The sequence below is a fragment of the Gopherus evgoodei genome, chromosome 9 (assembly GCF_007399415.2).
Source record: "Gopherus evgoodei ecotype Sinaloan lineage chromosome 9, rGopEvg1_v1.p, whole genome shotgun sequence".
NCBI lineage: Eukaryota > Metazoa > Chordata > Testudines > Testudinidae > Gopherus > Gopherus evgoodei.
The window spans coordinates 57,810,534-57,838,336 of NC_044330.1; the positions used below are offsets into that span (position 1 = coordinate 57,810,534).

General features: G+C 52.3%; 1 protein-coding gene across 1 annotated transcript in view; it reads right to left on the reverse strand.

The window, feature by feature from the left end:
• CROCC2 (ciliary rootlet coiled-coil, rootletin family member 2) overlaps positions 1–27,803 on the reverse strand; it is a 135,038-nt gene that overhangs the window by 29,586 nt on the left and 77,649 nt on the right. The window contains 6 exon segments of the mRNA XM_030576109.1: positions 7,640–7,824; positions 8,390–8,741; positions 9,231–9,398; positions 10,552–10,711; positions 11,309–11,547; positions 21,132–21,275. Coding sequence (XP_030431969.1) covers positions 7,640–7,824; positions 8,390–8,741; positions 9,231–9,398; positions 10,552–10,711; positions 11,309–11,547; positions 21,132–21,275 — 1,248 coding nt within the window.

Below are 27,803 nucleotides of genomic sequence, written 5' to 3' on the forward strand. Positions count from 1 at the left end.
CGACTTGCCCAGAGCAGCAAAGTAGAATCTGACTCTCCTGAATCCTACTCTCAGGTCTGGGCAACTCACCCACCCACTCAGTGCTTCCGTTTCCTCATCTGGGTGATGGAGGTGTCCCCACTTGCCAGGGGCCTGTGATGAGGCTACAGACAGCGCTATTTGTAAAGGCTTTATATCCTCAGACGAAAGCTGCTGCCAAAGTGCATGACATAAACCATCATTAAAACACCAACAAAACAGGATCCAGCTCCAGGTCAGCATGGCAGCAGGAGAGTAATGGGAGGCAGAGTCTGGCTGCTGGTTTGTGAATCACAATCCAGTTACCTTTAAAAGAACAATATTATCAAACCCAGCCTGTACTCTTGGCCACAAACAGCCCTGAGTGTCTGTAGTCTCCTGGCCAAACAGCTCCCCATTTCCTGCTAGTTTCCTTTATGTTCTTTGCCATCCCTGCCGCAGGTGCCCAAACTTTGCCAAGCTAGTCTTCACAGGCACCCTGCCAGGAGCCCAAAGGGGGAACCTACTTTGCACAAAATGGCACAGATTGCAGCCATCCTCCTCTTCAGTATGGAGCTGAGCCCTGCAGAGACCCCTGGTTCCAGCATGCAATGCTACATCTTGATTGTTGTGACCACAATGGAGTACGGCAGGCAGGGGTCTGTAGCCTTCATATTAAAGACAAGGGATAACATTTTCCACAGCACCTAAGTGACCTACAACCCAATTTCAAAAGTCACTTAGCCCTTGTCTACACTAGAGTTTAGGGTCGAATTTAGCAGCTTTAGGTCGATTTAACCCTGCGCCTGTCCACATGACCAAGTCTCTTTTGTTGATGTAAAGCGCTCTTAAAATCGATTTCTATACTCCTCCCTGGAGAGGGGTTTAGCCCTAAAATCGACCTTGTGAGTTGAATTTGGGGTAGTGTGGATGCAATTCAATGGTATTGGCCTCTGGGAGCTATCCCAGAGTGCTCCATTGTGATCGCTCTGGACAGCACTCTCAACTCAGATGCACTGGCCAGGTAGACAGGAAAAACCCCGGGAACTTTTGAATTTCATTTTCTGTTTGGCCAGTGTGGTGAGCTGATCAGCACAGGTGACCATGCAGAACTCATCAGCACAGGTGACCATGGAGTCCCAGAATCGCAAAAGAGCTCCAGCATGGACCGAACGGGAGGTACCGGATCTGATCGCTGTATGGGGAGAAGAATCTGTGTGGGCAGAACTCCATTCCAAAAGATGAAATGCCAGAATATTTGAAAAAATCTCCAAAGGCATGATGGACAGAGGCTATAACAGGGGCACACAGCAGTGCTGCATGAAAGTTAAGGAGCTGAGGCAAGCCTACCAAAAAACAAAGGATGCAATCGGTCACTCCGGATCAGATCCCCATACATGCCAATTCTATGATGAGCTGCATGCAATTCTAGGTGTGGCCCCTGCCACTATTCCACCAGTGTCCATGGACACCTGCAAGGGGGGAGTCTCACACAACAGGGATGAGGAGTTTGAAGATGAAGAAGATGATGATGAGGAGGTGGTTGAGGACAGCGCACAACAGGCAAGCGGAGAATCCCTTCTCCCTGGCAGCCAGAAACCGTTCATCACCCTGGAGCCAATACCCTCCCACCCTCCCAAGGCGGGCTCCTGGACCATGAAGCCAGAGAAGGCACCTCTGGTGAGCGTACCTTTGTAAATATAATACAGGGTTTAAAAGCAAGCATGTTTAATGATTAATTTACCACGCCAAGCCAGTAGCAAGTAGTCTGGAAACATTGCAGAACACAACTTTGCAGCAAATGGGCCAAGGCTTTGGCTGTTTGCCTTTGGCTGAAAATAAATCATTCCCGCTGTTAGCCACGTGATGTGGGGAGGCTTGTTCATGCTGAGCTGATCACATTTGGCTGACAGGGATCTTCCCTGATACTAGCCATGCGGTGGGGGGTGGGGGTGGAAAGGAGGGTGAAGGGGAGAAGCGATCATCCCAGAGAATTGGGTGTGAGGGGGTTGGATTGTGCTACACATTTACCCAAAAACTGCAGCCCCTCCTTTTAAATGGCCAACCCAATGGGCTTTGGTTGGTATGGGAAAGGAGGGCACGCGCTGCTGTTTGAAACTGTTCCCACATGTTATGAAGGTTGAAGAAGCCGAAACCCTTTGCCTGCAAGCCGAATTCTGTCGCCCAGCCGACGTGTGTGATGTCTCACACCAAACCGGGAGGCACTCAATATAAGAGGCAAAATGCGACCTTGTAGCAAAAGCACATGTGCTATGTAATGTGAATTGCTTGATTCAGTGTAAAATAGACTTCCCTTAGTTCTTTAAAATGTATCATTTTAAATACTACTCTCCCTTTTTTTCCTCCCATAGCTGCAAATGTTTCTATGCTCCCCCTATTGTCTCTGTCCCAGAGGCTAGCGCAGATTAGAAGACGAAAAAAACAGACTCGCGACGAGATGATCTCAGAGCTCATGCAGTCCTCCTGCAGTGAAAGAGCTCAGCTGAGTGCATGGAGGCAAACAATGGCAGAGTCCAGGGCAGCGTTAAATGAACGCAATGAGAGGAGGAAGGAGCACACTGAGAGGAGGCAGGATGCAATGCTGAGGCTAATGGGGGAGCAAACTTACATGCCTAGACCTCTGATGGAGCTGCAGGAAAGGCAGCAGGAGCACAGACCGCCACTGCAGCCCCTGTATAATCACCTGCCCACCTCCTCAAGTTCCATATCCTCCTCAGCCAGATACCCAAGAATGCAGACGGGGGGAGAAGAGGCTATGGGCACCCAGCCACTCCACCCTGGAGGATTGCCCAAGCAACAGAAGGCTGGCATTCAATAAGTTTTGAACTGTAGTGTGGCCTTGTCCTTCCCTCCCCCCTCATCCACCACCCCACCCAGTGCTTCTCTCCTCACCCACCCCTCCTGGGCTACCTTGCGAGTTTTCCCCCTATTTGTGTGATGAATTAATAAAGAATGCATGATTTGGAAACAACAATGACTTTATTGCCTCTGTAAGCGGCGATCAAAGGGGGTATGGGAGGGCGGTTGGCTTACAGAGAAGTAGAGTCAGCCAAGGGGGCAGGTTTTCATCAAGGAGAAACAAAGAGAACTGTCACATGGTAGTCTGGCCAGTCATGAAACTGGTTTTCAAAGCTTCTCTGATGCGCAGGGCACTCAGCTGTGCAATTCTAATCGCCCTGGTGTCTGGCTGTGCGTAATCGGCCACCAGGCAATTTGCCTCAACCTCTCACCCCGCCATAAACATCTCCTCCTTACTCTCACAGATATTGTGGAGCACACAGCAAGCAGTAATAACAATGGGAATATTGGTTTCGCTGAGGTCTAACCTAGTCAGTAAACTGTGCCAGTGAGCTTTTAAACGTCCAAATGCACATTCTACCACCATTCTGCACTTGCTCAGCCTATAGTTGAACTGTTCCTTACTACTGTCCAGGGTGCCTGTGTACGGCTTCATGAGCCATGGCATTAAGGGGTAGGCTGGGTCCCCAAGGATAACTATAGGCATTTTGACATCCCCAATGGTAATTTTCTGGTCTGGGAAGTAAGTTCCTTACTGCAGCTGTTCAAACAGACCAGAGTTCCTGAAGATGCGAGCTTCATGCACCTTTCCTGGGCATCCCATGTTGATGTCAGTGAAACGTCCCTTGTGATCCACCAGTGCCCACCAGTGCTTGCAGCACCACTGAAAAGTACCCCTTGTGGTTTACGTACCGGCTGCCAAGGAGGACCGGTGCCAAGATAGGGATATGGGTTCTGTCTATCGCCCCAGCACATTGCAGCAAAGCCATACACTATGACCTGCACAGTTCCCAGAGTCATTACCCTTGATAGCAGCAGCTCAGTGATTGTGTTGGCTACTTGGATTACAACAGCCCCCACAGTAGAATTACTGACTCCAAATTGATTCCTGTAGCTGTCTGGCATTGCAAGCTTCCAGAGGGCTATCACCACTTGCTTGTGAACTGTGAGGGCTGCACTCATCTTGGTATTCTTGCGCTTCAGGGCAGGGGAAAGCAAGTCACAAAGTTCCATGAAAGTGCTTTTATGCATGGGAAAGTTTTGCAGCCACTGGAAATCATCCCAGACCTGCAACACTATGCGGTCCCACCAGTCTGTGCTTGTTTCCCGGGCCCGGAATCGGCGTTCCACAGCGTGAACCTGCCCCATTACCACCATGATGTCCAAATTGCCAGGGCCCATACTTTGAGAGCAGTCTGTGTCCATGTCCTCATCACTATTGTGATCATGCTGTCATCACCTCCTAGCCTGCTTTTGCAGGTTCTGCACATTTTGCAGGATAATGCGTGAGGTATTTACAATGCTCACAGCAGCAGCAATGATCTGAGTGGACTCCATGCTTGCCATGGTATAGTGTCTGCGGGAGAGTAGAGTTGCAGTGGAAGCGGTGGAGGACGACGGTTAGCACTGCACACATTTTCTGAGGAAGAACACATATATCTGGGAGCCCATGACAGATAACATGGAGAAATTCGCTATTGAGCCAATAGCAGCAGAGCAGAGTTGAAGCGGAAGCGGTGTATGACGATGGTTTGCAGACCTACTGCACCGTCTGCTGCCAGCAGCACCCAGGACACAACAGTGGTGGGGTTGTTGAGCTGAGCTGAGTGGGCTGCACGATTGCCATGGTATGGTGTCTGCGCAGAAAAAAGGCGCAAAACGATTGTCTGCCGTTGCTTTCATGGAGGGAGGGGAGACTGATGACATGTACCCAAAACCACTCACGACAATGTTTTTGCCCCATCAGGCACTGGGAGCTTAACCCAGAATTCCAATGGGCAGCGGAGACTGTGGGAACTGTGGGATGGTTACCCACAGTGCCTCGCTCCATAAGTCGATGCTAGCCACGGTAGTGAGGACGCACTCCGCTGACTTAATGCACTTAGTGTGGACATATGCAATCGACTGTATAAAATCGATTTTTAAATATCGACTTCTATAAAATTGACCTAATTTCGTAGTGTAGACATACCTCAGGTGCTGTGGAAAATGTTATCCCTTGTCTTTAATAGGGAGGTGGGCTGCTGCTGACCACCCGGTAGAACTTGAAAGACTTGAGGCCTACTGAAATCAATGGGAATCTTTCAACTGATGTCAGTGAGCACTGGTGCAGGCCGATAGTTTGGGCAGTCAGTGGGAGTCTCAAGGAAGGGCTGTACACAGTAATCATATGAAAACGACACACAGAATGTTAATCAAACCATCAAACCTCCTTCAACTGTAAGGGAATACACCTTCCCTTGTGTTCACTGAGAGACACAACTGGACACAGCTGCTCACCTCGAAGCCAGCAAACCCCAGCAGCCTGATGGGATGGGGAAGGCAGGAGTGCCTCAAACTTGATAGCGTAGACCCATAAAGTATTAATTGATTTCTCAATCCTAGAGAAAGCCCTTCGGCTGTGCTGTGGCTTTGATTATTATGACAGTCAATGTTTTTTACATTATGCTTGTATAAATATTTATGCATCTTTATAAGAATCATGTTTTGAGCAATAGGACACAACAGAGGAAGACCAAAGGGGAGGGGGCTGAAGAATCAGAGAATGTTGCTATACAAATGCTGTTAAGGTCAACTTAGGGTCAAGCTCAGCTGGTGGGGTCATGTGATGCTGAGCATGTCCTTGAGGTGGCCTGGTGGTTTGTCAGGGGTCCCTCACTCCGCGGAGTGCTGGAGGGGGGTGTTAGGCTCCCGTTGCTATTGAGTAGCTGTCTGCCCAGGGCCTGCAGGGGCACAGACAGGCTCACTGATGGAGCAGCATGCAGCCCTGCTAAGACAGAGAGTGGCAACCACCCTGACGAGGTCAGCTCCATAGGAGTCACTGGGGTCAGGTCCCCAGCTGGTGTAAATCAGCCCTAGCTCCACTGGAGTCACTGGGGTCAGGTCCCCAGCTGGTGTAAATCAGCCCTAGCTCCACTGGTGTCACTGGGGTCAGGTCCCCAGCTGGTGTACATCAGCCCTAGCTCCACTGGTGTCACTGGAGTCAGGTCCCCAGCTGGTGTACATCAGCCCTAGCTCCACTGGAGTCAGCAGGCCAGATCCTCAGCGGGTCACCAGCCTTGCTCTGCTGGAGGTGAGTTGCTGGAGGTGAGTCAAGTTACAGCAGCTGCAGATCAGGCCTGGGCACTGTAAGGGTGGCCGAGAGGGCAGCTGGCAATATCCTCTAAGGAAATGCAGCTCTCCATGTGCTCCTGCCCCTCCATGTCCTCTTTCCTTGACTCTCCTTGCCCAGCGACAGAGCTTGGCAAACCACAGCACTGCATGGGCGCTCGGCTCCCTGGCAATGGAGTGTGTGGGGAGGGCAGTGTCTGGACGCATAGTTTAACTCTTCCATGGCCTGATGTGGCCTGGCATATCATGTCTGACCCACTTTCCTGCCCAGGTTGTGCACACATCCCAAGTGGCTGCACTGAGCTAACTACAGCAGTGAGCAGTGCCTGACTTGCTTTTCAAGCATGTGGCATCTCATGTGCCATTCCTTGGAAACATTCTTCTGCTCCCCCAGCAGCTAACAGAAAGGACACACTGTGAACTGACCATATTCCTCCGAGTCAGCCCAAGGGTGGGAATGCAGCTTCCACACCTTCTATGGCTGTTCTGCTCCCTATGCCACCCCGTCGTACAGGCAGAGCTGAAGAGAAAGAGCGGTGGACCAGGTGCTGTGACTCTGGAGCAGAGTCCTTTCTTTCTGGAGATAAGAACTGATGGGAGGGATAGGGAGAGACTTGAGGAAGGAGTAACACAAAGGGTCGGGGAAGGAAGGCCAAGGCATGGAATACAGGGAGGGCAGAGAAGAATGAGAAATAATATCCCACCATGCCCATGCCCTACAACCAGACCACAGGACCAGAACAAGGGGGCGTTCAGCGATACTCAGCAAGCAGTGGTGGCCAAGTAAATATTTTTCCATGCAATGAGCCTGTGGAACCTATTGCCTCAAGCTATCACTGAGGCCAAGAGCTCAGCTGGATTCAGCAAAAGGTTAGACAGTTCTGTGGAGAACAAGAATCTCCAGTGTTATAACAAGGAATAAAAAAATAACCAAGTGTTTTGGAAAGGATCTAAACCTTCCAGCTACAGGGCTTGAATTGGCCTGTAACTGACAGGGAGAGGGAAGGAAACTGAAGGCCTCTTGCACCTTCTATTGAAACTGGTGCCGGACACTGTCAGAGCCATGACACCAGGCTGGTTGGAGCCCTGCTCTGGTCCACTGTGTCAGTCCCATGCCCCTTTGTGCAGCACCTCATGTTCCGAGAGCTGTGTCCCATGCTGCAGCACTGGGAGTGACTGTGCTGGTTAGAGCTTGGTGGACAAGGCGTAGATTGGAAGCTACATAGGGAGATTAAATGAATGAGGGTAAAGCTTGCATGCAGTCCTGGGCAGTACCAAGGCCTCATTTCTGGGCTCATTCTACCTGAAAGGGACAGGAGTTTAATGTCCTTGTACATTTGTTTCAGTTAATGCAGCAATTCGATGTGGGGGCAAATCTGTGCCAGCATTGCCAGTGACCATGACACTGAGCACGGCCTGGGTGTGAGCAGAGAGTGGGGAGTTTGTGGAGGGGCAGGGGGACACTATGGGAGCAGAAAGGCGATGCTCTTACCCTTTCTCTCTGAGTGTCTCGCAGCTCCTGCAGGAAGTCTCTCAAAGCATCTCGGACTCTCTCCGGGTCAGGTTCACTGGAACTGTGCTCCCCTTGGAAAGGGGAAACCCAACCAAAGGGGGAGCGGGAATGGCTCCTCTCTGGAGAGCGAGTGCGGGAGGCCGGAGTCTGTCGCCCATCAGTTCCTGTGGTGGCAGAGAAGCTCTCAAAGCCTGAAGGCCAGGTGGGTGTGTTGGGAGAGGGACCATCAGGCAGGCCTAGAACATCCCCATGTGATAATGGCAGGAGGCAATATGGATTAGCTGGTGCAAGGCAAGCTTATCACTACAGTCCAAGAACTGTGGTTCTCTCCTCAGCCCAGCCTGGGGATAATCCTTGCAGGGATTCAGAGCCACCCTCTCCTGAGATTGCTGCTAGGTTGGATTTCCAGGCAGACCCTTGCCCCATCCATGGCTTTCCCATTTCAGGGCAGGGATAGCTGCCTGACACTCAGCTCCTTCAAGCACCATCCTCTTCCCCTTCAAAGTGACTGCTGCCATGGCAACACCTTTCCCTCTGTGCTGTATCTGCCCCCACCCTGTAAGGCTACAGGCCCGCCAGAGCAGCCCTCACTCTGGAGCACTGGGGAAATGTCACGCAGCTCTTGTGACGTGCAATCAGTGCTCCAGTGCAGTCACACACATGGCACTCTGTGATCTGGCCCAATTAGTCTGTCTCCCAAACCCAGCTGAGCCCTCCAAGGCTGCTGACCTTTGCTAGGGGAGCAGGGTCTCTGTGGCGAGGGGCTCTGCCCACTCAGCCCTAGTGTCCGGCGCAGGGCAGAATGCAGCATCCCAAGCTTCGACTCCATCTCCCTCTTGGCAGCCTCCGCCTTGGCCAGCTCTGTCTCTAGGCCTTGGAGGCGCCCCTCGGTGGTGCTGAGGCGCAGCTGGAGGCCTTCGCTGACCCCGCCAGCCTGCTTCAGCTTCAGCTCCATGTTATGGAGCTCATCCCGGAGCTTCTTCTCCTTGCTGTGACTCTCGCCCAGGCTGTTGGTCAGCCCCTTCTCTCTGGCTCTGGCTTCCCACTCCACCTCCACCAGCTTCCTCTGCAGGCTCAGCACCTGGAAGGGAGGGCACTGCAGAGTAACTGCCAGGTCCTGTCTGCATACAGTCCACCAGAGAGCATGCGGAAAGGGCCAGGAGGAGTGCTCCACCTCGACACACACACAGTGCCCAGGAGCTTCCCAGCACAGACCCAAAGAGAGCTCTGCAGGGCGGGAGTGCCCACAGTTCAGTGCACAGGCTCCCAGGCTGAGTTGCAGCTTTCCACCCCACTGGCAGAGAGAGCCCTGGGTCGCTCTCTGGAGACCTCAGGGCAGTGTTTACAGGCAGGTGCCAGGGAGCGGACTGCCCTCCCCTCTGTTTCAGGGCTGCACCCTCAGGGTGATGGGAGGGAGACAGTCCTTGAGGTCTCCCACAGGGGCCTGGTGGATCTAGCTGGGTTAATCTACAGATGGCCTTGTACCCTTCCCTTCACACCATCCTTTCTCTCTGCCCCCCTCCCTCACTGCCCACTTCTGCCTGCCAGCTCCAGTGCCTACTCAGCTCACCTCTTTGCGAACACATTCCTGGCCGCCCTCCATCTCCGCGATCCTCTGCTTCAGCTCCAGGGACTGCCTGCGGCACAGCTCCTCGCGCTGCTCCTGCTGCAGGAGACTGGCCTGCAACTCGCTCACCTCTTTTCCCTTCTTGCTGTTCTCGTCCCCCAGCGTCTTCACCTGCAAAGGGCGGTTCTTTAGGTTGGTCCTGGGCTCGGCCTGGGGCGGACAGGTCATGCTGGCAGGCCCGTCTCAGCCACAGCAAGCCACTGCTGCTGCCCTGACTCGGGGCAGGGCTGCCTCCCCCCAGCAATGACTGCTTGAGGATGGACAAAATGATCCCTTCTTAGTTTGGTTCGTCCGCCTCTCCGGAGGAGCTGGCCAAGTGCCACAGAGTGGAAAGTACCAATGTGGGACCCACTGATTCACTCTAGCTCGTTAGCAGGCTCCTCCGTCCGCCTTTCCCCAGCCTGCCAGGCCTGGGCCGGTGCTGGCACAGCCCATGGGGAACAGGCCTGTGTAACATGTTTCCCTCTGCAGTCAGCCACTCCTGTGGCCAGTGCGATGGGGGATGAGACCAGGCCATTCTGCTTCTTGCACTGGGGGATTGAGGCTGGGGAGCTTTGAAGCCTCCAGTTTCTATCCAAGGTGGTTTTCATGACATGGTCTCCATTTGGGAGGGAGATGCCCCTCACCTCCCTAGGAGCCAGGGCTGGCTCTACTGTTTTTCAGCCCCAAGCAGCACAACAAATTGCTGTCGTGGCCGGCGGGGGCAATCCATGTGCCATTAGAGTGGCATGCGCGTTTCCACGATGGCGGCAATTCGGTGGCAGCTTCTATCTTCAGCTGCAAGACAGAAGCTGCGCTGCTGTGGACAGCTGAACATAGAAGCTGCCGCCGAATTGCCGCTGCTGCAGAAACGCGTGTGCCGTTCTAATGGCACACAGACTGCCCCTGCCGTCCGCGACAGCAATTTGGCGTGCTGCTTGGGGGCAAAAACACACGGACTGCCGCCCCTTGCAGACTGTCGCCCCAAGCACCTGCTTGGAATGTTGGTGCTTGGAGCCTGCCCTGCTGGGAGCTGCACTTCTGGGCATGCCCCAGGTGGCTTTGGCTGCTACCAGCTCTTCCTCTCAGCCTGGCGCTGAAATCCAGGTTGCCACAGGGGAATGGGACCCATTCAGTGGCCCAAATGGGCAGCCTACGAGGAGGCATCGCAGTCAGGAAGTTCCCAGAAGGAGAGATGTGGGGCAGAATGTGTCTGCGGAAGTTGATGGAGCTGGGACAGCAAAGGGACCTGGCTGGCAAGTGTCTGGGAGCCATCTGCACTCGCCTGTCTGTGCAGCTCCTGCAGCTCCCGGCGGGCCTCCATCTGAGACTTCTCCACCTCCCGCAGGTTTGCCCTCAGCTCTCCTGCCTCCTTCTGAGCTGCAGCCTTGGCTTCCTCCAGCATGGTGATTTTCTGCTCCTTCTCCTCTAGGCCTCTCTTCAAGCTGAAGCAGACATGCATGGTCACTCCTGACTGGGGAATGCTGAAGGGCTGTGAGTGGACATCTATGCAGGGAGCACTGCCCGCCTAGTCACCCAGGTATTGTCACGGTGTGAGTGGAAGCTCTGGGCTGTCTGGTGACAGGTCTGGAAGGGAAAGAACCCGCAGGGAGTTCTGCACTGGCTGGAAGTGGATGAGGCAGAGAAGAGGTCAGATCATGCTACTGTGACCATTCCAATGCACCCCAGGGCAGCCCTGGGACTGGCCTCTGGGCCCAGCTCTGGGGGGGGGGAAAGAGACACGGACTGGATGGAATGGCTCTGGGTTGAGCTATGGGAGAAGCAGCTGCCTTGAGCCTGCCTGGAATGGCTGCAAAGTCCAGCCCTACTTGTACACCCCAGCCCTGAATGGTGCCCAGTTCTTAGCTGGAATGGCTTTGGGTGGACATGCTGGTAGGCCTTTGCTACTGTTCTGCACTTTCTGGTTTGGATCTGGGGCCCAGCTAACAGTCCCTGGCCATGCCTGTACCTTGGCACTCTATTACAGTGCCAAGTAATGTCTGCTTCAGGGTGCAGCCCATCTGGCACAGCCCTGAGCCTACCTGATCCTTTTGCTCTCCATCTTCTTGATGGCATCTCGCAGCTCAGTATTGGATTTCTGCATTATTTCCTTCTCCCTGGTCTCATCTCCCAAAACCCTGCGGGTTTCCACCATCTCCTTGCGCTGGAGTTCTCGGGCCTCCTCACCCTCCCGCAACCTGTGGTGCAACTCGATCAGGTCCTTGTGCGCCCCATCGCGGGCATCCTCTGCAAGCCGCAACTGTGTCCTTAACTGTTCTGCCTTTTGGGGAGAGACACAGACATGCATGCCCTGCGCTATCTCACCCAGGATCTCAGCCCTACTAGAGGAGCAGAGCTGGGCTCTGCTGCTTGTCATCTAGGATGGGTGAATGCTAGTCCATCTCGACAGGAGAAGGTGGCAGCTTCTAAGCCAGCATGATGCCCTTTGCAAATGGGGCTCGGCTCCCCGTTACAGTCATGGGGAGACTGGGCACCCCATCCTAGCAGGAGGCACTTGGCACCTTGAGAAGCTGGCTTGTTTCACAGCCCAGTGTGTGAAGGAGTAATATGAAGTCCTTGTACAGTGCAGCATGCTGCCAGCCTGGGCTGCGAGCGCTGCAGTCATAGAATCATAGAAGATTAGGGGTGGAAGAGACCTCAGAGGGTCATCTAATCCAACTCCCTGCTCAAAGCAGGACCTACCCCAACTAAATCATCCCAGTCAGGGCTTTGTCAAGCTGTGCCTTAAAAACCTCTAAGGATGGAGATTCCACCACCTCCCTAGGTAACCCATTCCAATGCTTCACCACTCTCCTAGTGAAATAATTTTTTCCTAATATCCAACCTAGACCTTCCCCACTGCAACTTGAGACCATTGCTTCTTGTTCTGTCATCTGCCACCACTGAGAACAGCCTAGATCCATCCTCTGTGGGAAACCCCCTTTAGGTAGTTGAAGGCTGCTATCAAATCCCCTCTCACTCTTCTCTTCTGCACACTAAATAAGACCAGTTCCCTCATCCTTTCCTCATAAAAACCAGTTACTCACCTTTTCGTAACTGTTGTTCTTTGAGATGTGTTGTTCATGTCTATTCAAATCAGGTGCGTGCGTGCACATGTTCATGGTAGCCGGAAGATTTTCCCCTAGCAGCAACCGTCGGGTCAACCTGGGCGCCCCCTGGAGTAGCGCCTTCATGGCGCTCAATATAGAGCCCTGAAGAACAACAGTTATGAGAAGGTGAGCAACCATCTTTTCTTCTTTGAGTGCTTGTTCATGTCGATTCCAATCAAGTGACTCACAAGCCCACGTTTAGGTGGTAGGGTCGGAGTCTTCCACTGATTGGAGAGCTGCTTGTCCGAAGGCCACATCATCTCTGGCCTGCTGGGTAATTGCATAGTGCATGGCGAAAGTATAGATGAAGGACCATGTCGCTGCTCTGCAGATTTCCTGAGTGGGAACCTGAGCCAGGAACACTGTTGATGAAGCCTGCACCCTGGTGGAGTGTGCAGTGATTGGAGGTGCAGGAACCCCCTCCAGGTTGTAGCAATCATGAATACAGGATGTTATCCATGACGAGATGCGTTGTGACGATACCAGCTGACCTTTCATTCTGTCTGCCACTGCCATGAATAACTGGACTGACTTTCTGAATGGCTTTGTTCTCTCTATGTAGAAGGCTAGAGCCCTGCAGAGATCCAGAGAGTGCAGTCTCTGTTTCCTGCCACTGGAATGAGGCTTAGGGTAGAATACTGGGAGAAAGATGTCCTGGTTAATGTGAAACTGAGATACAACGTTTGGGAGGAAAGCAGGACGAGGCTTCAGCTGAACCTTGTCCTTATAGAACAAGGTGTAGGGAAGCTCTGACGTTAGGGTCCTGAGCTCAGACACCCTCCTGGCTGAGGTTATTGCTACCAGGAATATCATCTTGTAAGAGAGGTAGAGCATGGAACATGTCACCAGTAGTTCAAATGGTGGTTCAATGAGCCTAGAGAGGACCAGGTTGAGGTCCCAGGCGGTGACAGGCTCATGGATGTGAGGATACAGTCTGCCATCCTTTTAAAAATTGGCTGACCATAGGGTTAGCAGACACCAAGCGGCCCCCCACACCCAGATGGAAGGCCGACATAGCATCTAAGTGTAGCCTTATTGAAGACAACAAAAGCCCCTGCTGCTTTTGATGGAGGAAGTAGTCCAGAATGAGCAGCACTGAGGCTAACATCGGGGGACAAATGGCACTGCACAGACCAGACTGAAAATCTCTTCCACTTGGCAAGGTAGGTGGCTCTCATAGAGGGTTTTCTGCTACCAAGGAGGACTTGTCTAATCTGGTCTGAACAGGAAAGCTACATCAGGTTTAACCATGGAGCATCCACGCCATGAGGTGAAGTGACTTGAGGTTCGGATGTTGAAGAAGACCATGATCTTGTGTCAGAAGGTCTGGGAAGAGTGGAACGGTGACTTGGGCTTCCACGGACATGTCTAGGAGAGATGTGTACTACTGCTGATGGGGCCAGGCTAGTGCTATCAATATGACCTGAGCTCGTTCCCTCCGGATCTTGAGGAGTACCTTGTGAACTAGCGGTATGGGCGAAAAGGAGATGGCCTCTCCATGGAAGGAGGAATGTATCTGCTCTGGAGCCCAGGCTGTGATTCTGGAAGGAGCAGAACTGCTGGCACTTCCTGTTGTGTTGCGTGGTGAATAGGTCTATCTGGGGAAAGGCTCAACTCTGGAAGATTGAGAACGTGACGTCCGGGTGAAGGGACGACTTGCTAAGATGATCCACCAGCTCATTCTGTACCCTGCGGAGGTACGATGCTTGCAGGTGTATTGAATGTTTCGCACAGAAGTCCCACAGCATGGCTTCCTGCCAGAGGGGAGAGGAGCGTGCACCCCCATTTGTTGATACTGAACGTTGCTGTTGTCTTGTCCATCATAACTGATACACAATGTCCCATTAAGTGTGCACGGAAGGTCTGGCATGCACCATTCTCAGCTCTCTGACGTTGATGTGGAGAGCCAGATCCGCCTGAGACCAGAGACCCTGAGTCCTGCGGTCTCCCAGATGAGCTCCCCAGCCCAAGTCTGATGCATCCATCACAAGTGAAAGAGATGGCTGTGGACTAGTGAAGGGGACCCCCTGAGAACATTTCCTGAGGGTCGAGCCATCAGATGAGGGAGTCGATGACCCAGCGAGGCAGGGTCATGATCCTATCCAAGCTGTTCCGGACTGGGTGTTACACTGAAGCCACGATTGAAGAGGTCGAAGCCAGAGTCTGGCATGCTGCTCCACCTAGATACAGGCAGCCATGTTTCTGAGAAGCTTCATGCAGTTTCTTGCTGTGGTGGTAGAAAACTGTCTGATGCCTCAAATGATATCTGTCGGGGCCTGAAACCTTGCTTCTTGCAGGTATGCCCTGGCTTGGGTCGAGCCCAGTACTGCCCCTATAAACTCTATCCTCTGGACAAGGGACAGAGTTGATTCTGCTTTGTTTAGAAGGAAACCCAGGTTGTCAACGGTGGCTCTGATGAATCTGACCTGAGCTTCCACTCGGCTCCTGGAGTGGCCCTTCATCAGCCAGTCGTCGAGGTACGGAAACACCTGTACCTGGTGACTGTGCAAGAACACATCAAGTGCCATGCACTTGGTGAAGACTCGAGGTGCTCCTGACAGGCCAAATGGAAGGACTGTAAACTAGTAGTGGGCACCACTCACCACAAACCTTAGGTACTTCCTGTGGGGCTGAGTAATTGCGATATGGAAATACGCATCCCTCAAGTTGAGGGCAGCATACCAGTCTGCTGGATCCAGTGATGGGATGATTAAGGCCAAAGAGATCATGCGGAACTTGAGTTTCTTCACAAACTTGTTGAGTTTTTGCAGGTCCAGGATGGGCCTGAGGCCACCTTTGGCTTTTGGTATAAGGAAATACCGAGAGTAAAAGCCCTTGCCCCTGTACTCCTGAGGAAACTTCTCCACTGCCCCTAGAGACAGCAGTGACTGCACTTCCTGGATAAGAAGCTGCTTGTGAGAAGAGTCCCTGAAGAGGGATGGGGGAGGGGGATGGAAGGGTGGGTGGGCACAGAACTGGATGGAGTATCCCCTCTCTACTGTGTGGAGCACCAAAAGGTCCAAGGTGGTACAGGACCACGCATGAGAAAGAGGATAGTCGGGACGAGAAGGTAAGGTGGGCTGGATCCAGTTGGGGATCTGGTGCGCTGCCCTTGACTGGACCTTCAAAAGGCCTGTTTCAGCCCAGAGGGTGGCTTAGATTGGCCAGAGCCCTGGCCTGAGGATGGGTGCGGTTGCCTTCTGCCGTTCCTATTCCTCCTCTGTGAGCCATCCTGACAGTTTATTGGCTGATAGAACTGTGGAGGAGGTTGCAGCCTAAAATGTTTATGCTGTGTAGCAGGAGTATGGAGGCCCAACGATTTGAGAGTGGCTACTGAATCTTTCAGGCTATGCAGCCTTTTATCCATCTTTTCAGAAAATAGAGCCGAATCCTCGAAGGGGAGATTCTGAATAGTTTGTTGGACCTCATATGGCAAGCCCGAGATTTGGAGCCAGGAGCTCCTCCTCATAGCTATGCCTGTGGCCATGACACGAGTAGCTGCATCCGCTGCATCCAGTGCTGCTTGTAGCGAAGCCCTAGAAATGAGCTTCCCTTCCTCCATATGAGCCGAAAACTCGGCGCGGGAGTCCTCCGGCAACAGTTCTGCAAATTTAGCCATTGCCAATGGCCTGCTGATTTGAAATGCGGAGCTGTAAGCCTCCAGTGGAGTAGAATTTTCTCTCATAAAGGTCAAGACTTTTCGCCTCTCGATTCTTCGGGGAGGGTCCCTGGAAGCCCTGATGCTCATGTTGGTTGGCATCATTGACCACGAGAGAGTCAGGTGTAGGATGTGTGTATAAATGCTCGTAACCCTTGGATGGCACAAAGTAGCATCTTTTGTTGCACTTAACTGTAGGGGGCAACGAGGCTGAGGTCTGCCACAGAGTTTTTGTGGTGTCAGAGATGGTCTTTATGAGGGGCAGGACAATCTATGCAGATCCAGAGGGGGCGAGGAGGTCCACCATTGGATCTGCATCCTCCACTACCTCCTCCGCCTGAATGCCTAGGCCCTGGGAAACCCTCCACAAAATTGCTGCAGAACCCTGTTGTCCTCCAAGGCTGGGGCTGTCACTGTGCCCTCCAATGCCTTATCTGGTGAGGATGAGGAAGAGACCCCCGTGAGAGGTGGCTACTCCCTTCCTTTTCTACCCAAGGGATCCCATGGCACCTGAGTTTCTTGGGCTGGTGCCAACCCATATGGTGTTGCGCCCATCAGTGTAGGGGCTGCATACACTGACGCAAGCAACGCCAGTGCCCAAAGTGCCATGGGTGCCATTGTCATCCTCGACGTCGGAATCGCTGCCAGTGCCAGAATCGTCATTGGTGCCGGAGTCCCCGCCAGTGCTGGGGCTGCCAGGACCCCCGGGCCCAGTGCTGGCTTTGCTGGAGGCATTGAGATGGTAGCGAAGGGTGGTAATGGGCCTACCCCCAATCCTGATGGTGCTCGCGGTGCTGGTGGGGATACAAATAAGGCCGAGGCTACCAATGTCGCCCTGGAATGAGATCCTTGGCTGCAACCTTGGCTTTCCTTTGAAATGCCCAGGGAGTCCAAAATGGCCATGGTGCCAGGGGCTGCCATTGGCCGGGCCATTGTGCCGGGTAAGGATGCCGGTGCCAAGCTGACATGGACCGTCTGCTCCTACTTGTCTGGGAATGATAGCTGCCCGACTCCGAGGTGTCTGAAAACGATGACCACGGGGGAGCGGTACTTCTTGGCACCAAGCTTTCGTGCCAAGGGCTCAAGGATCGGAGTGGCTGCTGGGTGTGCTCCGGTGTCGGGGAGTGGCATGCCTGGGTCACAGATCAGCAGGCCATCATAGTGGGCTTTCCCCTTAAAGGAGCCTGGAGAATGTCCGCTGCTGGCAACCCTGTCCCCTCTGGGAGGAAAGAACGGTGCCACGAGGTGAAACAGTTCTTGGGTCGCCTCAAATGCCTCCGGTGTTGAAGGGAGGTGCAGCTCCCGGCTCGGCCTTGGTGAGCAAGGAGGGTCTGGACTCAATAGCCCTTCCACGTGGGCAGGAGTTGGTGTGACCATCACCAGTGGTGCAGCACTAGTGTGGCCTGACTCAGGTCTCACAGCAGCAGGCTCCTTAGGCCTAGCTAGGGAGAGTGACCCCTCTCCGGCTTCTTCTTCTTTTGCGGCACTGACAATTGTGAATGGTGCCTGCGTGTGGCATGTGAGCCACAAGTGGAGCCGGGACGGTGCCATCAGTCATTATCCTTACCCAGCACCAGTGCTCGTGCCGATGCTGCCAGAGCACTCTGCACCAAGGAGGAGGTATTTGGCGCAGGGTCCATCGACAAAGGGTTGGACTGGGGGATAGAGTGCTGCCTCCATCAACAGGACCTTCAGGCGCTGCTAACTATCTTTTAAAGTCCTGGGCTGAAAAGTCTTACAAATGGCACAACGATCCTTCTGATGGCCCTCTCCTAAACACTTTAGATATGAAGTGTGAGGATTGCTTCTGGGTAAACACTTGCTGCAGGCTTTGCAGCCCGGAGACCCTGTTGGGAGAGGGTAGGAGGGGATTCCCCCACCCTCCAAGGAAACTTATATAACATTAATGAACTACTAACTATTAACAAACAATGGAGAACAATGTAAGAAACTGCTACATGTGCTTGTCAAGACGAGAGCACAGGGAAGTTCCAGCTAAGCATCACTGGCGGTAAGAAGGACCTGAAAGGGTCATGGGTCATCAGGGCTCTATACTGAGCGCCATGAAGATGCAACTCCAGGGGGTACCCAGACTGACCCAATAGATGCTGCTAGCGGAGAAATCTTCCGGCTACCGTGCATGTGCACGCACGCACATCTGATTGGAATCAACATGAACAAGCACTCAAAGAAGTAGTCATGTACCCTAGTCCCCTAATAATTTTTTGTTGCCCTCTGCTGGACTCTCTTCAATCTGTCCACGTCCTTTCTGTAGTGGGGGGGCCCAAAACTGGATGCAGTACTCTAGATATGGCCTCACCAGTGCCCAGTGGGCACTCACCAGTGTGGGGGAGGGATAGTTTAATGGTTTGAGCATTAGCCTGCTAAACCCAGGGTTGTGAGTTCAGTCTTTGAGGGGGCCATTTAGGGATTTGGGACAAAAATCTGTCTGGGGATTGGTCTTGCTCTGAGCAGGGGGTTGGACTAGATGACCTCCTGAGATCCCTTCCAACTCTGATATTCTATATTCAAAAGAGGGGAAAAATCACTTCCCTCAATCTGCTGGCAATGCAGCTCAGTATACCTTCAGCATTCTGGCACAGCGAGGTGCCTGTAGGGGATCACAGCTGGGAAATCCCTGAGAAAACGGGGCCCAGAAAGAGATTTGCTCCCAGACAGCATGAAGGCTTGCTCTGCTTCAGCTGCACCTCTTTGGTCACACCAGGATCAGCAACAGTGGGGCTGATCCCACACCCCCCTTCACATGCCAGCACAGCTACCACTGAGACATGGAGGGCACTCAAGGGAGGAGGAGCCTACACAGGGGCTTACAGATTCAAAGCAAATGATGCCAATAAATGAATGTTATAACTTATGGCTGTTTACAACACAATAGCCCCCGGAGATGCCAGTGGAGATTAGATCTGGGTGCTGCACCTACACACAGGGAGAGACTGGCCTTACCCCAGAGACCTCTGCAGCTAAATGGGCACAGAGCTGGAGGGGAAATGGAGGCCAGGAATGTGATGTGATTTGCCCAAGGTCAGTGTCCGAGGTGGGATGGACCCCAGTCTCCTAACTCCCAGGTCAGTGTCTTATTCACTAGCCCAGACATGGCCTAATCACATCCCCTCTCTCATTGTCAAAAGGAGGGGAGTGAAGGTTGTGTAGCATCCCTGGGAATAAGTCAGCTGTTTCCCTCCTTAACACAGGGTTGCTGGTGCGGGACGGGGTGGGGGCCAGCTGGGAAATCTCCCAGTGCTGAGCCCATTGATTCTGCTCCTTTAGTAAAAAGCTGCCTTGAGTTTATCCTGTTGCTCCAGTTCTGCCCTGGTGACCTTTGAGGTGGGGGCTGGAGTGTGGGGGTGGGATAGAAATTTCCGCAGAAACTTAAAGTCACCAGTTTCTTTTGTTCCTTCTTCCTCCTTCAATCTGTAAAACCCTAACACTGTCCAGATCCTCCCTGTTGGCCTGGATCACTCTGTCCCACTCCATGTTGTTATTGTTCTGTTTCTGAGGAGGATTAGGGTGAGCTCCCCCTCCCATCCCCCCACCCACATATGGGATCCACAAATGCGCCTAGCATTTTCCATTGAGCTCAGCAGAAATTCACCCAGAAGGTCAATGACCAAAGAAAGGGACGATCCATCATAAAACAAACTGTTTTCATTTCCCAGGATAAAGGGGAGGGGGCTGGGATTGAGAAAAAGAACAAAACCATGAAAAGAAAACAACCCCCAGCTCCTTCTCTGCAAAGACAACCTTCCCTATTTGCAGGAATGTGACAGCCAAAGCTCTTAATATGATTATCATAATTATTTCTTTACTAGAAATTTTTATAAACAGCCTCTTTTGAAATCCACGTTAAGAGAGCCAAATCTCCAGCTGAGTCCTGGGCGGAAGGACAGAGCAGAGGGAGGCATGAGGAGGAGAGAGAGCGAGTGTGTGCATGCATGTGTGTGCGTGTGCACGCCTGCATTGGGAAGGCATGGCTGCAGAACCGGCCTGAGACACTTTCTCAAGTTAAAAGGCTGTGAAAATGTTATGGTTCCCATGGTGATAAGTGGACCCTAGCAGGCGTCTGCTAGGATTTCTCTGTTTCTCTGCCCTCAGCTTGTTCTATAAGCCCTTTAATTGTCTTTTTCCCACTCCCTGCCAATTTCTCGCTCTCCCTTAGCCCTCCACCATCCGTCTTTATCTCTGAGTTTTGCATCCCCTCCTTTATTGGGACTGACTCCTGGGTCCCTCCTTCTGTGCCACAGTTCCTCAGCCCTTATCGTATACCAGTGCAGCCCCCTCCTCTCTCAGCTCCCTCTGCCTCCCCGGGCTCTGAATCCCCTTCTCTTGCTTGCCTGTGTGGTCCCTCCCAGGGTCAGACTTTGAAATCTGTTGAAAGGAGCCCATTGTTGCCAAAATAAACAGCCTGTCATGTTCAATTACTCTCTCTCCTCTTTCATGTTTTTTAATTTTCTGTCCCCCCACTCTCCTGTCCTTTTGTGGTGGGGGCCATTCTCTTGCTCTGATGCTGACTCATCAGAGCTGTTAGCCAGGGAGCAGAGCCCAGATTGCAGACAGCACTGGTTTAGGGCTCGCATCTGGCCCTTACTCCCCCAGGGTTTGAGCCAGATTGTGCCATCTGCAGTGGCTGGTGTAGAAGTGATGGCTGTGGGAAGCTCCCCGTATAGTGTACCCAGCAGGAAGGCTCTGGGGCACTTGCAAGGGACCAGAGCGCACAGCTACCATGTGTTTTGGGTCTGTTACCAATGCTGTGCTAGTGTTATGTGACAGCTGTCACCAGGGACTGACCCCAGGACCCCCAGAGCTAAAAGCACAAGCTGCTACAGATTGAGCTAAAGAGCAAGAACTCCATGGCTAGAGCTGCTGCTGCGAGGACTCCTCTCCTCTCTTGTGGGCATGGCATGGGGCCTGTAACACACTCCCCTGTGGGCGACAGTTGCATTGATGGCTGGACTCAGGGCAAAGCCCCAGTGCAGGTGAGGCCGAACTTGTCTCCTCTGTCAGACTGGCTTGCTTAGACTCTTGGCAAGCAGAGAGTTAACTCACAGTCCACAGATGACCCAAAACAGCCATACATACCTCCCTCACCGCAGAGTCCCTCTCTCTTGCCAGCTCCTTTATGTGCTCGTTCAAGCTCTTGGCCTCTCTCTGATGGGCAGCCACTGCATCTTCAAACTTAGCTTGCAAGGTGTGCAGCTCTCTGGTGATACTGGTGACTGTGTTCTGGGGGGGACCAGGAAGGGACAATGCTGTCAGTGATGCTCAGTCTGTGTGCCCATGTGTGCCAGGCTGGCTGCATGCTGTGCTGCTTTACCTTTTGCACTCATGCTCCAACCAGCAAACCCTCATGTGTAACACACTCACTGTCGGCTGGCCCCACGGAGCCTGGAGCATAAGGCCTGTGGGGAGGAGTGTGCTGGTTTGCAGGACAACACTCTGTAAGCCAGTGGGTGATGGCAAAGGGCTACTGCCCCATCACTGATGGGAGACAGTGCCCATGCTGCTTAAGGGCCCAGTGCTTTCCTTTACAGCTAGGGTGCACTGCAGAAGGCCCAGGTGATAGACACCATCTTGGCCAAGGCCTGAACCAGAGACCTCCAGAGCTAAACATGATGGCTGCTCCAGCTTGAGCTAAAGCTCCAGAAGTGGGACTGTGACGGACTGGCATCCTCTGTGCATCAGATGCAGAGGGCATGGAACACATGCAGGCCATCCCTGTCTTCCTCTGCCCAGCTCCTGCACTCCCATGCCGCGCAACTCCCCTCCTTGCCTTCCTGACATGTTTCCATGCTCCTTGCAACACAGTCACAGCAAGGTCTGGCTCCCATCCCACCCCCAGTGCTGTGCACTGGGAGGGACTGTGTGGTGCTTCAGTGGAGTGAAAGCAGTGGGAGTTCACAGTGAGGGCCATTTGCTTCCACGGGCCAATTCCCCATCCATGTAGATGTAAGTCAGAGGAGAATCAGGCCCACAGGGGATTCACCCCTGTGCCTGTACTGAGCCCAATGTGTGCCCTTGATCCTTGGACTGCTGGGGCTGGTAAGCAGGGCCGGCACTACCATTTAGGTGACCCAGGCAATGGCCTAGGGTGCCAGAATTTTTTGGGGGGCGCTATTTTGCCGGGGGGGGCGGCACGCGGGTCCGGTGGACCTACTGCAGTCATGCCGGCGGACGGTCCGCTGGTGGAAAGGCTCCGGTGGAGTTACTGCAGTCATTTCAGCGGATGGTGCGCTGGTCTAAAGGCTCCGGCGGACCTACTGCAGTTATGCCTGTGGCAGGTCCACCGGAGCCTTTAGACCAGCGGACCACCCGCCGGCATCACTGTGGCAGCTCCACTGGAGCCTTTCCAGCAATGGACCATCTGCCAGCATGACTGTGGTAGGTCCACTAGACCCGCGGGGGGCAGCGAAATGGCCGTCCGCCTAGGGCGTCAGAAACCCTGGTGACGCCCCTGCTGGTTAGCTTCCAGCCTGTCCAAGCAGCCTCACAGGCCAGCCTCTCCTGGCTATAGTGTCCCCTCAGCAGCTGGGAATGGCTGGGTTTAGCATTGTCTCAGCCATGTCCCCAGCACACCTCCTCCTGCAAGGGGGCCTGACACTTGTGCTTGCACAAAGGGGTGAATTCCCACCCCCGCATAGGACCAGACAACAGCCTGGCCTTGCGCATGCAGTTGAGCAGGGGCATGGCCTCCCCACATACCCACTGCAAGAGTAGGCAGAGGGGTAGGGACTGAGCTGAGCTCCACTGCCAACATGCCTGCAAGCACAGCAATGCTGGCACATGCAGGTAGCAATCAGATCTGGGCCATCCCCCTTCTAGAAGCCAGGGGGAAGTGGGCAGGAATTGTTCCTCTTAACCAGGGCTCCTAGCAAAAGGACGGCAGCCCATAGCGTTTAGCCAGGAAGGGTTTAAAGGGCATCGTCAGCTGTTTCCATGTGTTCTCGTTTTCCCTTTCCATTGTGCTGGATGCCCGTTTTGATTCTTTACTGTGTCCCATGATCTGCCCAGGATTTTTTCTCTCCTGCATTTCTAATGGAGCTAAAATTCATAGAATCATAAAATGCAGAGATGGAAGGCGACTTATTAGATCATCCACCCAGTCTCCTGCCAATGCAGAACTGCTCCCTGCAGAACGTTCCTGAGTGACTTGTCTAGACCAAGTATGCGCAGCCCCAGCGAAGAGGCTTCCAGCACGTCCCTGAGAAAATTATTCCATGGTTTAATTGCCCTTATTGTTAGGACATTTTTCCTGATGTCTAGCCTAAATTTTTGCTTGTGAAGTTTGATCCCATTATTTTGTCACTCCTCCCTGAACTACTCTATACAATCATCCCTCTCTGTCATGTTCCCATCCTTTAATACTGCACAGTTCTCCTTGCACCCCTTCAGGGTCTTGCACTGTACTATACAAAGATTTCATTCTTGTCATCTTTTCCCAGACATAGGTCAGTCTCTCCGGACCTGCAATCACTTTTATTGCCTCTCTCTGAATTGATTCCCATTTGCCTCTATCTTCCTTGAAATGGGGCATCCAAAACTGCTACATGCAGAATTCCAAAGGTGCTTGAACTAACCCATTACCTCTCTGGGTTGGGACATTACAGACCAGATTCCCAGCTGGTGTAAATTAATGTAACACCACTGACCTCCATGGAGTTATTCTGATTTGCACCAGCTGAAGATATAGCCCATGGGGATACGGCCTATGGGCCCTAGGAAGTGACTGTCAAAACTCTTATCAACTCCAACAGGAGGAGGATCAGACTTTCATCCACCGTGGTCAGTTTCTGTCCCCAGAATGTGCTGTAAGAGGATAAAAAGGCTGCTATCCACTGTCACGCCTCAGCATCTCTCCCTGCTTTATAGATTTATGCTCTCCTCTGACCCCCATAAGGTCCTAGACCTTGATCCTGGAAAACTCAAGTGCTTAACTTTATTCATATGAGCAATGCTACTGAACTCAGCAGGATTCATCAGCTGTGCGAGCACATGGGAGCTTGGGGCCCACTTAGATTTTTTTCCAAGTTAAAGCTGGTTAATCCTTGCCCATTTGTCTCCTCTCTAGGCGTCCATGTATATTTTCTCTGCAGCCTCCTGGACGTTTACGTTGGTTTTATATTATCCAGGTTGCAGTGGGGATTCCTGGGATATCTGCATGAAAACAACTTTATTTGTGTGGTATCTCATCAGCAGCCTTTATACGGTGTGACAGACCCAAACCAGTGGGGTACAGGAGTCTGGTAGAGGGCAAATATACTGGTCACTGGATGAGTCGTTTTCTGTTCCCTGAGTGACCAGAGAGGGGCTGCACTAGAGGAATCAGGAACCTGCTAGAACCAATTAAGGCAGACAGGCTGATTAGAACACCTGCAGCCAATCAAGGCAGGCTAATCAGGGCACCTGGATTTAAAAAGGAGCTCACTCCCCACCCCCAGTCGGGGGGGGGAGGAGGAGAGAGCGCGAGCGCAAGCGCGCAAAGCAAAGCAAAGCAAAGCAAAGCTGGGAGCACAACACACAAGGAGCTGAGAGTGAGAGTGAGAGTGAGAGTGAGAGGGTGTGCTGCTGGAGGACTAAGGAGTACAAGTGTTATCAGACACCAGGAGGAAGGTCCTGTGGTGAGGATAAAGAAGGTGTTTGGAGGAGGCCATGGGGAAGTAGCCCAGGGAGCTGTAGCTGTCATGCAGCTGTTACAAGAAGTACTATAGACAGCTGCAATCCACAGGGCCCTGGCCTGGAACCTGGAGTAGAGTGCGGGCCCGGGTTCCCCCCAAACCTCGCGACTCCTTATCAGACACAGGAGGAGTTGATCCAGACTGTGGGGAAGATCACTGAGGTGAGCAAATCTGCCAATGAGAGCAGGACCCACCAAGGTAGAGGAGGAACTTTGTCACAACGGTTACAGCAGATTTACTCATAAAGCATACACAAAGCATCCTCTAGCATTACCTAGGGCTCCTCACAAACAAGGGTTTTCTGTTCTGGATGCAAGAAATAGCCTGTATCGAGATACTTCAACTTAGGAGGGGCTTTAAAGGGATGCGCTCACCCTACTCATTTCTGTCTATATTACTGTATACCTAGTATTGCAACAAGCAGCCCCAAAGATTCCCAAAGCCAAGAGCATTTGACCACTCACTCACTTGCACTGTTTCTCCTGTGTATTAAAGGGATGCCCCAATTCTACCAGCTAGTCCTGCCAAATGGCCCCTTGTCCACAGGGCACCACACTGACATCAGGCCTGTGTGGAACCGTATTCTAGTCAGCATGGCTTTGGGTGGCCATGCACTTGGCAGGATCAGGGCTAGTGTCAGTGGTTTCCCTGACATCTGTGTGGTGCTCTCACACAGCAACAGGGGATACAAAACCGCATTTGAGTCAAGGACAGCACAAATCTGTCAGGGGGTTTCATGGGCAGGGGCAACATCTGAAACTACACTGAACTCATTTTTTGGAAGTTGACTAGATTATAAACTGTCTCTTTAAAACCCAGCATTTTATTGCAATCCTCTGACATGGGGCTAGGGTGGGGAGAAGGACACAACTCATCAGCTCTCTATAGACCTGATTCTGATTGCAGTTTTCCAGGTGTAAATCAGGGACAGCTCCAGGAAAGTCAATGGAGTTCAGTCAAGTGAGTGAACAGAGCTGGGCCCGACATGCCAGTCTGGGGCATTCCACCAACAATAACGGTGACAAGTAAGCAAGGATGAAAGATCTGGAGGGCTACCAAGAAAGGGATGGATCCTCAGCTGGTGTAAATGGTACAGACTAGTGGATGTCAATGAAGCTTTGCTGATTCACACCAGCTGAGTGCCTGGCCCATTGACTTCCACAGAACTCTGCCAATTTACATCATCTGGGGCTCTGGCTCATTAACTTCATGGTGCTATGCCAATTTACACCACCTGGGGATCTGGCCTTATGTTTTACTGAGGGACTCTTAAGTGCTCCCAATGGGCCCATTATTCCACTCCCTGCTCTGCCGTTCTGCCACATGCAGCCTAGCCAGCAAAATTCTTTATAACTCTGAGAGATGGGTGGAGAAAAAGCAAACCAAAATCTCAAGCTGCAGGCAAAGATATAGACGGGGCACGTAGCATCTGGGACTGAACAGGATTCCACTTCCCTTCTGTGTTTTGAAGGGCTTGTCTGCGAACTAAAGGGGCATAAACTGTAGAGCCCCTGGAGACCCTGCTAGTGTGCTCTAAGTAGTACCTAGTGAGCGTACCATAGCTCTGTTTGAAGCAGGACTGCATTGTCACAAACTAGTTGCCTTTTTAAAAACTTGTCAGCAGAGTCTACACAGGGCAGTTAGAGCACTACAGGCTAGAGCACTCTACAGTTCACACCCCTCTAGTTCACACTGCGGTGCTGGGTAGGTAAGTCCTTAAGACTACACTGGCCCATGAGTTGCCATCTGAGCAGAGAACTCATTTGGGCTGGAGCGGTGGGAAAGCTCCAGGAAATGAGACTCTTAGGCAAGGTCTTTTTTTCTGGTGCCAGAAGCTTTTTTACTGGGTTGCAGGCAACATATGATTTCTCTAAGGAATGTCAATTTCAGAGCCATGCATACAGCAGGATGAAGAAATACAAGGCAGCTTCCAACACTTCATTGCAACACAGGGGCTCCCTGGAGATGCCTCTGTGGCTTAGATTCACTCTCTGCCTGCCCATTCTCTCTTTGGTAGAGGCCCCTCCTTATAGGACTGTGAGGCACTGCCCACAGCACACAAACAGGAGAGAACTTATATAATCAAGCCATCTTTGTCTTAACCCCTTGGCTGCTGAGTCCAGAAGCAACAAGAGCACCCCAATTAATGAATTACGTGTAGTACATCCTCAGCAGTGTATTCTCAGTGTAAATACATGGCAATGCCAGGGAAGTCATTCTGGAGGGAGCCAATGACAGAGCACTGTGGGGGTCAGAAGAGGACCCTGAAGGTGACCCTGAACGACTGTTTGGTAGGTGAGCAGGGCCTTTCTAGCCAGAGGAGAGCATGATCAGCTGTGTCTAGAGGAGCATACAGCTAGGCTAAAAGGCTGTGCAGCTTGGCCAAGGAGAGGCTGTGGGTGACTTGGCTGAGGGCAGCTTGAGAAGAAGAGGGGCAGGCAGCCAAACTGCAGGAGGTGTAAATGGGGGAAGTTGAGGCATTGGGAGTATAGCATGTGCTTGGGAAGTATGGAGGAGGGCTGGCAGCTAAAGAGGAAGGTAGGGTCAAGGAAATATCTTGGAGAACAGGGAGACAGCAGATTGGTTGGAGGCAAAGTGCAGGAACCAGGTAACTGGCAATATCTGAGGATAAGGAAGATGGATGGACTAAGGTGCGTTCAAGGGAGGTCAAGAGTGCAGCGGGATTTGGGCTGAGATATGGGCTAGAGCAGTGGTTCTCAACTAGGGGTACATCAACTGATCTAGATGTTTGCCTAGTTTTAAAACAGGCTACATAAAAAGCATTAGCGAAGTCAGTACAAACTAAAATTTCATACAATGACTTGTTTATACTGATCTATATACTATACATTGAAATGTAAGTACAAGATTTATATTCCAGCGATTTATTTGATAATTATATGGTAAAAATGAGGCAGTAGCAATGTTTCAGTACTTGTGCTGTGACACTTTTGTATGTTTATGTCTGATTTTTGTAAGCAAGTAATTTTTAAGTGAGGTGACACATGGAGAAACACAAGACAAATTGGTCTCCAGAAAGGGGTACAGTAGTCTGGAAAGGTTGAGAGCCACTGGGCTA